General features: G+C 40.6%; 1 protein-coding gene and 1 long non-coding RNA gene across 2 annotated transcripts in view; one reads left to right on the top strand and one right to left on the bottom strand.

The window, feature by feature from the left end:
- Positions 1–6536, top strand: part of ZNF793 (zinc finger protein 793) — a 40045-nt gene extending 33509 nt beyond the window's left edge. The window contains exon 8 of the mRNA XM_038529208.1: positions 6374–6536. Coding sequence (XP_038385136.1) covers positions 6374–6450 — 77 coding nt within the window. The 3' untranslated portion in view covers positions 6451–6536. The remainder of the gene's footprint in view (positions 1–6373) is intronic.
- LOC111090530 lies at positions 737–5740 on the bottom strand. The gene is made up of 2 exons (XR_005354710.1): positions 5057–5740; positions 737–3721 (listed from the first exon to the last, which is right to left on the bottom strand). It is a non-coding gene; the product is annotated as an uncharacterized LOC111090530 (long non-coding RNA).
- Positions 6537–11896: the final 5360 nt, after the last annotated feature.

The following is an 11896-nucleotide window of genomic DNA, read 5'->3' on the forward strand; positions in this document are numbered from 1 at the left end:
AATCGGCCACCTGCGTGTGGACCGACATGACTGCAACTTTCTGTGTATCCCATGGGCCGCTGGCCCCTGTAAAGCTGCTACGCCTCTTAGTCTCAGGGTCCAAGTCCCTGCTCCGCTGTGTCGGGTACACTTGGACCCAAGCTTGAGCTTGTAAATAAACCCTCGTGTGTTTGCATCGGTGTCGGCTCCTCGGTGGTTTCTCGGATTCGCGATCTTGGGCACAACACTTGGTTGTTACTTGTGCTTCTGAAGAGCAAAAGTAGGTACTTTGAGAAAGTCCCAAGGAGAGAGAGGCATTTTGTTTTTATAAATAATTTTTTATTTATTTTAAAAAAAAGTTGCAAAAACAGTTTTTAGTCTTCATCTAGTTTCACTTAATGTTAACATCTTATATAACCTTGGTACAATGATCAAAACCAGAAAATTAACACTGATACAAACTAGTAATTATAGTCCTAGCCACTGATACCTAGTCCAAGATCCAGGCCATATCCTATGGTGCATTTACTTGTTAATTTCTCTTTAGTCTCTTCCACTTTGTGACAGTTCCTTAGTCCTTTCTTGTCTTTCATGACTTAGACACTTTTTTTTTAAAGGAATACTGGCCAGTTATTTTGTAGAATATTCCTCAGTCTGGGTTTGATCCAGTATTTTCTCTGATTACATTAAGGTTATGCATTAATAGTGACGTATTAAAAGTGACGTATCCTCAGAGCTTGATACCAGAGGAATCTGATGTTGATATGTCTTGTTGGTGATGTCACCAATGTGATGATCACATGGTTAAGAGTTTTTTTTTTTTTTAAACACATTCCAACAGATTCTGGCTCCAGAGATTCTGTTTGATTAGCTCTGGCTAAGGGTTCAAGTGAAATCCCTAATAATTCTAATGGGCAGACAAGAGTAAACTTTGGATGTGGATTGCACACCTAATCCTTAGCCCTGAAACAAAATACCATCCTCACAGAACAGATAATAATGAGAAACACTGAACTATGACATTTATGAATAATCTTTAGTAACCTAGGTGTGAAAAAAAAAAAACCTAGATGTGTTAGTTTTCTAGTGCTACCTAACAAATTATCAGAGACTTATCTTAAAGCCACACACATTTATTACCTTGCAGTTTCTCTGAGTCAGGAGTCCAGATACAGCTTAGCTAGGTCCTCTGATTCAGGGTCTTACAAGGCTGTAGTCAGATATTGGCCAGAACAGTGGTGGTCTCATCTGATCCTCAACTAGGGAAGGATCTGCTTGCAAGATCACATGGTTAGTTACTAAGGGTCTCAGTCACTTGCTGGCTGTGAACCAGAGGCTACCCCAAATTCCTTACCACATGGGCCTTTCTGAAGTCCAGCCCTCTAGAGAGGATAGAGAGGCTGGATATGGAGTTATTAATTGATTCTGGCTATGTGAGGAAGCCTCTATAAAAACCACAATAGGATGGGGTTTGGAGAGTTTCCAGACTGATGACGTACCAAGAGGGTAACACATAACAGGAGGGTGACACACCTCAACTCCACAGGATAGAGAAGCTCCTGCACTTGGGATCCTCCTAGACTTAGCCTTATGTATCTTTCCATCCGGATGTTCATCTATATCTTTTAGCATATCTTTCTATGATAAACTGGTAAACAGCAAGTATAACTTTTCCTGAGTTCTGTAAGCTGCTCTAGCAAATTAATCAAATCTTAGGAGGGTGTCTTGGGAATCTCCGCATTAAAGCTGATGGATCAGAAGACAAGTAACAACCTAGACTTGTGATTGCTATCTGAAGAATCTGGGCAGGTGGTGATGGTGAGGGGATAGTCGTGTGGGATTGAGCCCTTAACTTATGAGATCTGGTGCTATCTCCAGGTAGAGAGTGTCAGGATTGAGTTAAAGTGTAGGCCCGCAGCTGGTATCACAGAATTTCTTGGAGTAGGGATAACACCCATACTTTGGGTGTCAGAAGTGTTATCAGTGTGATAGTAGCGTGAGACGAAAGGAGAAATATGAGAAGTGACATTTTTCCTACACACCTTGTAAACAGCAAAGAGCCTGCTGTATTCCCAAAAAGGAACCTACAGTTTTAGTGTACATGAGAAGTGTTGGAAAATCATTTCCCTTACACTCTTACCTTCTGGTTGATTCCACTTTAAAAATTTAGTTTGAAGCTAATTAAGTTAGAAACAAGCCAGTGGATTGGGGGGTAGGGAGTAAGGATAGCCTGATAATATGGGATGCCACAGACTCTCAGTTAAAATAGTAATATGGCCCAATATAAATTAAAACGGGAGCTTCAAGGATCAAAATTTATTATATAAACTCTAATTTATAGAGGGGTGATTTTCCCTTCTACTTCTCCATTTGATGGCCTAATTTGCCTACCTTAAACCAGGAAGGAATATATTATAACATATATATTGTAACATATATATCAGATATATAAAACTTAAGTATGTAACTTTATATATATAAACATATATAAAGTATGTAACTTTATATATATATATATAAAACTTAAGTACGTAAGTGAATGATGCTTCATGGTGAATTACTACAGCCTTAATGCTGTGGTCCCATCCATTAGAAGCCCCATACCCAATATCTGGTATTATTAAAATTACTATTCTATTCAATCAACAACTGGTAAGTATTTTGATCTTACAGATTTGGCTAACATATTCTGTTTAATGCCTATTTCAACAGCCTCTCACCTGCAGTTTTATCTTTGCCTCCAAAGGGAGGGACATTTTAAGTCTTCTCCAGGCTACCCATGAGGTACCTCAATGGCTTTGTCATCACAAACTTTGCAGACAAGATCTTAACTGTATCTACCTTTCTCTAGGAACATGAGTATGGCACTATTATTGGTGTACTCCTGCAAGGAGATTCATTTGACACAATCATTGTAGACATACAAGTCCAAGATGTTTAAGTCCTTTTTGGGTACTGGTGGCAGCATAGTCTTCGTTAATAAATTTTGTTTTTATCTAATTGATGTTACCATGGATAAATCAGCCCTCCTTAAATGGGGCTGTCTTCAACAAAGGCTTAAAATCTCCATGTTAAAATCAACACTCTTGTTAGTATCCTCAGAGATTCCTTCACCCTAGAGGCTTTGGTAACCTCTTCTCATGCTTCCTGGAGTCTTTGGACCACTTATAAAGGCCATAAGTTATCCAAAGACTTCTGATGCAAGAAACTGCTCATCTTTGGCCTCATGCTATATACATCATTAAGACAACCAATGGTTGGCTACATATTGGGCGCTCCTAGAAAAAAAGGCTCTCACAGACAGTGAGGTTGTGACCCTCAACACCCAGCTTCTCATGCTCTGGGTTATGGAAACAGTGCCTCACAAGCTTGACACAGCTACTGAGACCTCCTTAAGACAGGATGAAGCCAAATCTGGGCCAACATATGCCACTTGCAGGAGAGCTGGACTCCCCTGTCCTCAATCCCATGCCAGATGCCATGCTGCTGGAGGAGGTCTCCCTTCCCCCTGAACCCCTTGGGATCAAGAGTTTGTAGACTATACAAATAACACTGCTAACCATCTTATATGATGGAATTCACATCCCTTAGCCAGGATTTCCTTCATAAATGATAGGACCCAAGTGACAATACACTTGAGAAAACTTCCAGCAGTCACCTTAGCATTGGACATCCTGGTCAACAAATGGCTCCATCTTCACATTCATTACAGACGACTGGTCCATTGCTTAAAAAGTATTCCCTTCAGGGTAAAAAAAAAAAGTCAGTTGCCTCACAGATACCCAAGATACAAATCAGAATTATACATGGCTTTAAATATACTAAGACCACAGTATAAGGCCTTGCCAGGACACACCTTCTTTCTTTTCTTTTCTTTTTTTTTTAAGATTTTATTTATTCATGAGAGACACACAGAGAGAGACAGAGACGTAGGCAGAAGGAGAAGCAGGTTCCCTGAGGGAAGCCTGATGTGGGACTCAATCCTGGGACTCCAGGATCATGCCCTGAGCCAAAGACAGATGCTCAACCACTGAGCCACCCAGGTGTTCCACTATTTCTTATATTTAAAAGGGGAGGGGGGAATCCCTGGGTGGCTCAGCGGTTTAGCGCCTGCCTTCGGCTCAGGGCGTGATCCTGGAGTCCCCGGATCCAGTCCCGCGTCGGGCTCCCAGCATGGAGCCTGCTTCTCCCTCTGCCTGTGTCTCTGCCTCTCTCTCTCTCTCTCTCTCTCTCTCTGTGTGTTGTCTCCGATGAATAAGTAAATATTAAGAAAAAAAAGAAACTAAAAGGGAAAATGTGGGGCACCGAGATGACTCATCCAGGTGTCTGACTCTTGATTTCAGCTCAGGTCATATTGTCAGGCTTGTGAGATTGAGTCCTGCACTGGGCTCCACACTGGAGCCTGCTTAAGATTCTCTCTCTGGGGTGTGTGGGTGGCTTAGTCAAGTGTTTCCCTTCAGCTCGAGTCATGATCCCAGGGGACTGGAACTGAGCCCCACATTGGGCTCCCTGCTCAGCAGGGAGTCTGCTTTTCCCTTTTTCTCTCTCCCTGCTTGTGCATACTCTCTCTCAAATAACTGAATGAAATCTTAAAAAAAAAAAAAGATTCTCTTTCTCCCTCTCCCTCAGTCACTCCCCCCACCTCTCAAAAAAAATTAAAAATTAAAAATAAGTAAAAGGGAAATGTGTCTCATCTCCATGTATATAAAGACTCATTATATACAAGGTCCTTTAATAATGTGTCTCCCTATCTTTATACATTTTTTATGTTGCCATAAGCACTGGAGGCCAGAGTGAAGACATAAACCCTCCTGAAATCCATTCACATAGATGGTATCATGGGTCAAGTAGCTGCTAATCCAACATGGAACCCATTTGAGCTAAATTTTCACCATAAAACCAAAAAACCTGTCAGGTGCAGCTGCACAACATTCTGTTGTCTTATTACTATTGGTCTGGGTATTTTCACTACTTTACAATTCAGAGGCCTCAACTCTCAAAAGCCACACTTTCAATAAAATATAGTAAATGCTAAGATTCATATCATTTCAACTGGGTACCCACTTAGAAAGCTCACCTCAGTCCTACATCCCAGATGACATCACTTTGGTTCAGGAGTTTTCTGCTGAAGGTGACATCACTCCAGCCTAAGACCAAGATGATTTTGCTCCTTCAGCTTTGCCCAGGACACCAAAATCTTCACTCCAGTGACAAATATGTACCACCTCTCCTAAGGCAATGTCCAAATTTTGTTTCTGTGATTTTGAATAGTTTGAACAGTTCATATGAATGGAATATAGTATTTATTCTTTTGTAACTGGTATATTTCACTTAGAATGTCTTTCATTTTCATCCATGTTGTAGCATGTGACAGGATTTCCTTCCTTCTTGGGGCTGCATAATATTCCACTGTATGTAGATATCCATTCATCTATTAGTGGACACGAGTTCTTTTAATTCATTGAGCATCCTTATGATGGTAATTTTGAATTCTTTGGCAATTCATATCTTAGCTTATTTAGGTTCGACTTTTTAAAGATTTAATTGGTTCCTTTAAATGTGTCATGGTTGCCTGCTTCTTGTATGTTTTGGTTTTGTTGAGGGGATTCAGCATCTGAAGAATCAGTCAACTGTCTCAGACTCTGTAGTTTCCTTTCCAAGACTTTTTCCACATAGCCTCGCTAGAGATTCTGGAAACCTCTCAAATCTTTTCTGGGCATGCATTCTTCCAAGACTTGTGTGTGCGATCTATTTGAATAGTTTACTGGTTCTTCCTCCTCCTCCTCCTCCTCCTCCTCCTCCTCCTCCTCCCCCTCCTCTTTCCCCTCTTCCTCCTCCTCCTTTCTTCTTCTTCTCCTTCTCCTCCTTCTCCTCCTCCTTCTTCTTCTTCTTCTTCTTTCTTCTTCTTCCTCCTTCCTCTTCTTCTTCTTCTTAAGATTTTATTTATTTATTCACGATAGACATACAGAGAGAGAGAGGCAGAGATACAGGCAGAGGAAGAAGCAGGCTCCATGCCAGGAGCCGGACGCGGGACCCGATCCGGGGACTCCAGGATCGTGCCGAGGGCCAAAGGCAGGCGCCAAACCGCTGAGTCACCCAGGATCCCTTTACTTATCCTTTTGATGCTACGTAGGAGCTCCCCCCCTTGTGTGTGTCTATGATATTGTAGCGTATCTGTGGGGCTGTTGTAAATCATGGTCTGGGGCTCCTCCCAGTATTTATTAGTGGTACTGGAGACTCTAGCACTTGGTTGATGTCTTTATTCTCAAAAATCCCCTCAACTCTTAACTACAATCCAGTCAAGTACTTGGATACAAGCAAGACAGACATCGGTACCTTGGGTAGCCTCCCTAAAAGTCACTTAAAGAAACGTTCTACTTCTTTCCCTCTCCAGAGAGAAGATGGGAGTTGGGGATTTCCAATCAAATGTGCCTTGGTAGCCTCGGTGTCCATCGAAAGATGAATGGATAAAGAAGATGTGGTTTATGTATACAATGGAATATTACTCAGCCATTAGAAAAGACAAATACCCACCATTTGCTTCGACGTGGATGGAACTGGAGGGTATTATGCTGAGTGAAGTAAGTCAATCGGAGAAGGACAAACATTATATGTTCTCATTCATTTGGGGAATATAAATAATAGTGAAAGGGAATAGAAGGGAAGGGAGAAGAAATGTGTGGGAAATATCAGAAAGGGAGACAGAGCATAAAGACTCCTAACTCTGGGAAACGAACTAGGGGTGGTGGAAGAGGAGGAGGGGGGGGGGGGGGTGAATGGGTGACGGGCACTGAAGGGGGCACTTGACGGGATGAGCACTGGGTGTTATTCTGTATGTTGGTAAATTGAACACCAATAAAAAATAAATTTATTAAAAAAAAAAAACAAATGTGCCTTGGTTTGGGGGCAGATGGGGACTGTCTGATGAGAGAGAATGGAGTATTACAAATTTCCTACCAGGCTTCTATGACCTTAGCCTTGTGCCTGCCTGGAGTGTAAAAATCTTGACCGGTTTCTGGATTTCTCAGTTATTTTGTTGGTTTGTTAAATCTGTGTTTCCATAGGGGAAGAAGGTTCTAGGGCTTACTATTCCACCATCTTGTTGTTACCTTGTGTGCAAGTTTTTGTGTGATTACAAGTTTTAACTAGCTTGTAAACAGCAAGGAGCATGATTACTGGATTGTATGCTAAGAGTATCTTTAGTTTGCAAGAAATTGCCAAACCGTCTTCCAAAGTATCTTCCAAAAGCTGTAACTATTCTGTATTTCATTAACAATGAATGAGGGTTCTTGTTTCTCCATATCCTAACCAACATTGGGTGTCAGTGTTTTGGATTTTAGCCATTTTCATTAAGCGTGTACTGGTATCTCATTGTTTTAATTTATAATTCTTTCATGATTTGATCTTGAACATCTTTTTGTATGTTTATTTGCCATCTATTTGCCATCTTCTTTGGTGAGATGTCCATATTTTTGCCCATTTTAAAAATTGGGTTGTTTCCTTATTGTTGAATGTTAAGAATTCTTTGTATATTTTGGATATTAATCCTTTATCAGATATGTCTTTGCAGATATTTTCTTCTAGTGTGTGGCCTGTCTTCTCATTCTTTTAACAGTGTATTTTGCAGAGTAGAAGTAAAAATTTTAATGAAGTAAAGCTTATCAATCATTTCTTTCATGGATCATGCTTTTGGTGTTGTATCTAAAAAGTTATCACCAAAACCTAAAGTCATCTATATTTTCCTTTGTTATCTTCCATGAGCTTTATAGTTTTGCATTTTACAATTAGAACTATAATCCATTTTTTTTTAAATTTTATGATCGTCACAGAGAGAGAAAGAGAGAGGCAGAGACACAGGCAGAGGGAGAAGCAGGCTCCATGCACCGGGAGCCCGACGTGGGATTCGATCCTGGGTCTCCAGGACCGCGCCCTGGGCCAAAGGCAGGCGCCAAACCGCTGCGCCACCCAGGGATCCCTGTAATCCATTTTTTAAAGATTTATTTATTTATTCATGATAGAGAGAGAGAGAGCGAGCGAGACAGGCAGAGACAAGCAGAGAGAGAAGCAGGCTCTTCGCAGGAGCCCCCCTGTGGGACTCCATCCCGAATCCCAGGATCATGACCTAAGCCTAAGGCAGACTCTCAACCACTGAGCCACCCAGGTGTCCCTGTAATCCATTTTGAGTTAATTTTTGCGAAAGCTGTAAGGTCTGTGTCTGTTTGTTTGTTTTTTTTGCCTGCAGATGTCCAGCCATTCTAGCACCATTTGAAAAGACTATCTTTTCCCCTTTACTGCTTCAAAGATTACTATAATTGAGTAGGTCTATTTCTGGGCTCTCTAATCTATTCCATTGACGTATTTGCCTATTCTTTCACAAGTACACTATCTTTGTTACTGTAGTTTTAAGTCTTGAAGTTAGGTATTGTCAATTCTACACTTTTGTTCTTCTCTTTCAATATTGTGTTGGCTATTCTGGATATTTTGCCTTTCCATACAAAATTTATAATTTTGGTCTTTTGGTAAAACTGTTCTGCTGGACTGTGAACTTCATCAGTTTTCAGTCTCCCTCCCGCAATATAAAACAGGATGACTACAGTGGTCTAGAGTTGGACATTTCTCTTCCACAGGTCAGATGCTAATAAAACCCCAGTAGGTTATTGGGGGGCATGCCTTGTTATGACTGCTCTATGTGTATTCCAAAATGGTGACTTTCCCCTCCTCTTGCCTAAAGCACAACAGGATTTTTCTCCAGTCTTTGCTATGAGAACTTATTTGGCCTCCTGGTGGTAAAACTAATAAACCTGTAGGGGCTTCCTTATGACTGGGTCCCCTTGGAATCTTTAATTCTCAGGGTTGTCCACACCAAGCCTCTTACATTTGTCCATTACAGTTTAGGTTTTTCTACCCCTGTACTTGTTCACACAGAACTTTCTGCTAATGTGTTTCTGCTCTGGTGATTCTTTTGTAGTGACATATTTTGATCCCTTCTCATTTCCTTTTGCATATTCTATAGGTATTTTTTTTGTAGTTACCATGGAGATTACATATAATATCCTAAAGTTATAACCATCTATTTTAAACTGATACCAACTTCAATTGCAGATGAAATCTCTACTCCTTTACAGGTTGTTGTCTTTGTTACTGATATCACAAATTACATCTTTATATATCATGTGTCCATTAACACAGGTTTATATTTCATGCATTTTCCCTCTAAATCTTATTTAAAATTGAGTTGCAAACCAAAATTACAGTTTATCCATATATTTATCAGGTAATTTTTTTAAAAATTTGGTATCTTAGTATTTTTAAGCAATTCCAGGAGCTGTCTAGCGTCTTATAGTGCCTGATATTAGGGAGATGGGAAATACTCCATCCCCAAATTCCTTGCTTACCTGTAATAGCTTGCTTAATTTCACCCTTTGATTCATTTTTGCCAAAAAACAAGAGAAACCCCATACATTTTCCAAGCATACACACTTCCCAAAGATGTTAACAGCAATTAGGAGCAAACAAGATTTCATGTTTAAATTACTTTGGACAGGGGCAGCTCCTGTGGCCCAGCGGTTTAGCGCCGCCTTTGGCCCAGGGCCTGGTCCTGCAGACCCGGGATCGAGTCCCACGTCACGCTCCCTGCATGGAGCCTGCTTCTCCCTCTGCCTGTGTCTCTGCCTCTCTTTCTCTGTGTTTATCACGAATAAATAAATCTTAAAAAAAATTTAATTTGGACCATGCTCATATGAACCAGTCAAATGAGAGTTTTATTTCCTAACTGCATTGGTTTGATATGCTGCTACACACCATGAGATGTGGGATTAGGTTATAATAGATAAGATGCAGACATGGTACTTGGAGGAGGTAACTCATAAAGTCACTCATTATATCCACATTGACTTTAGTGGAGCATATAACATGCTTTTATTTATTTATATATATATTTTAAAAGATTTTAGTTATGAAAGACACACACACACACACACACACACACACACACACACACACAAGAGGCACAGACAGAGGGAGAAGCAGGCTCCATGCAAGGGAGCCCGACGTGGGACTTGATCCCGGGTCTCCAAGATCACGCCCTGGGCCCAAGGCGGCACCAAACCGCTGAGCTACCAGGGCTGCCCAAACATGCTTTTAATAAAAATATTGTACAAATGATCATGGGACTTGCTCAAATTCTCAAGTGTTACGTTTAGATATACAAACTCCAGAATTGCTACGGAATTCTCTTTTGTTGCATTTCAAGATTTCCTTGCTATCCAAAACCTACTTGTTTTCTGGGTTTGGATAGCATAGAATACTATGTTAACCAAATCAATAGGACTTGTTTCTTAGAAAGGGACTATCTGGAGCAAGAATTGACATTTTTCTGTAATGGGCTGTATGGTAAATATTATAGGCTTTGGAAACCCCTTGGTCTAACACAGGTGCTCAATTATGTTATAGGGTGAACGCAGCCAGACAATGTGAATATATGTGGGGTTTTAAAAAAGATTTTATTTATTTATTCATGAGACACACGGAGAGAAGCAGAGACGCAGAGAGAGAAGCAGGCTCCCTGCAAGGAACCCGATGCGGGACTCAATCCCATGACCCTGGGATCATGACCTGAGCTGAAGGCAGACGCTCAACCACCAAGCTACCCATGCATCCCATATGCTGTTCTGTTATAATGAGTTTATGAACACTGAAGTTTGAAATTCATGATTTCATGTTACTTTTTTCCAACCACTTTATTTTTTTTTTAATTTTTAAAAGATTATATTTATTTATTCATGAGAGAGACAGAGAGAGAAGCAGAGACAGAGACGAAGAAGAAGCAGGCTCCATGCAAGGAGCCTAACATTGGACTCAATCCCAGGTCTCCAGGATCAAGCCCTGGGTTGAAGGTGGCGCTAAACCACTGAGCCACCCAGGCTGCCCTCCAACCACTTTAAAATGTAAAAACCATTCTTAGCTTGCAGGCCATATAAAAAATAGGTAGTGGTCTAAATTAGTTTGCTGTCCCGATTTACAGTGTGATTATTAAGGTTTTATCTGAAGTATTTGATTTCTGGGGCACCTGGGTGGCTCAGTCAGTTAAGTGTCTGCCTTTGGCTCAAGTCATGATATATGGGTCCTGGTATCAAGCCTGGCCTCAGGCTCCTTGTTTAGCCGAGTCAGCTTCACCTCCCTCTACCCTTCCCTGCACTTGTACTCTCTCTGTCAAAGAAACGGTGACCTTGTTATCTCATTTGATTTGGAAGCTCTTGAATTTTTTATAGATTTTGCCCATACAATAATTTGGCTTGGTGATCTCTTTGACTATATTAAGACTTTTTCCCATGGGACACCTAGGTGGCTCAGTGATTGAACTTATACCTTTGGCTCAGGGCATGATCCCGGTCCTGGGATCAAGTCCCACATCAGGCTCCCTGAGAGGAGCCTGCTTCTCTCTCTGCCTGTGTGTCTCTCACAAATAAAGTATTTTTAAAAAAGATGAAACCTTTTCCCCCTGCATTTATCATTTTAGTCTACTAAGGGTTTACATCTCTTAATTCTAACTAATTACATTTTTTAAAAAGATTTTATTTATTCATGAGAGAGACAGAGAGAGAGGCAGAACTCGATCCCAACACCCTGGGATCACGACCTGAGCAGAAAGCAGACACTCAACCACTGAGCCACCCAGGTGCTCCCAAATTACATTTTTTCCACAAATATTGCATACTTTGTCTAGATTTCCACATATTAGTAATCTCTTAATCATGCCCATTTCTCATGTATTCATCCATTTTTCCCCATCAAATTTACCAACATTTGTATTGATATATTTTTTATCAAAGAAATAATTTTTTCTTGAGCTATTTTTATTTTTACTAATACTTTCTCTATATTTGAAGTGGTTTGTTGTTATTCTCCTTTTTATCTT

Source organism: Canis lupus, chromosome 1, assembly GCF_011100685.1.
Source record: "Canis lupus familiaris isolate Mischka breed German Shepherd chromosome 1, alternate assembly UU_Cfam_GSD_1.0, whole genome shotgun sequence".
NCBI lineage: Eukaryota > Metazoa > Chordata > Mammalia > Carnivora > Canidae > Canis > Canis lupus.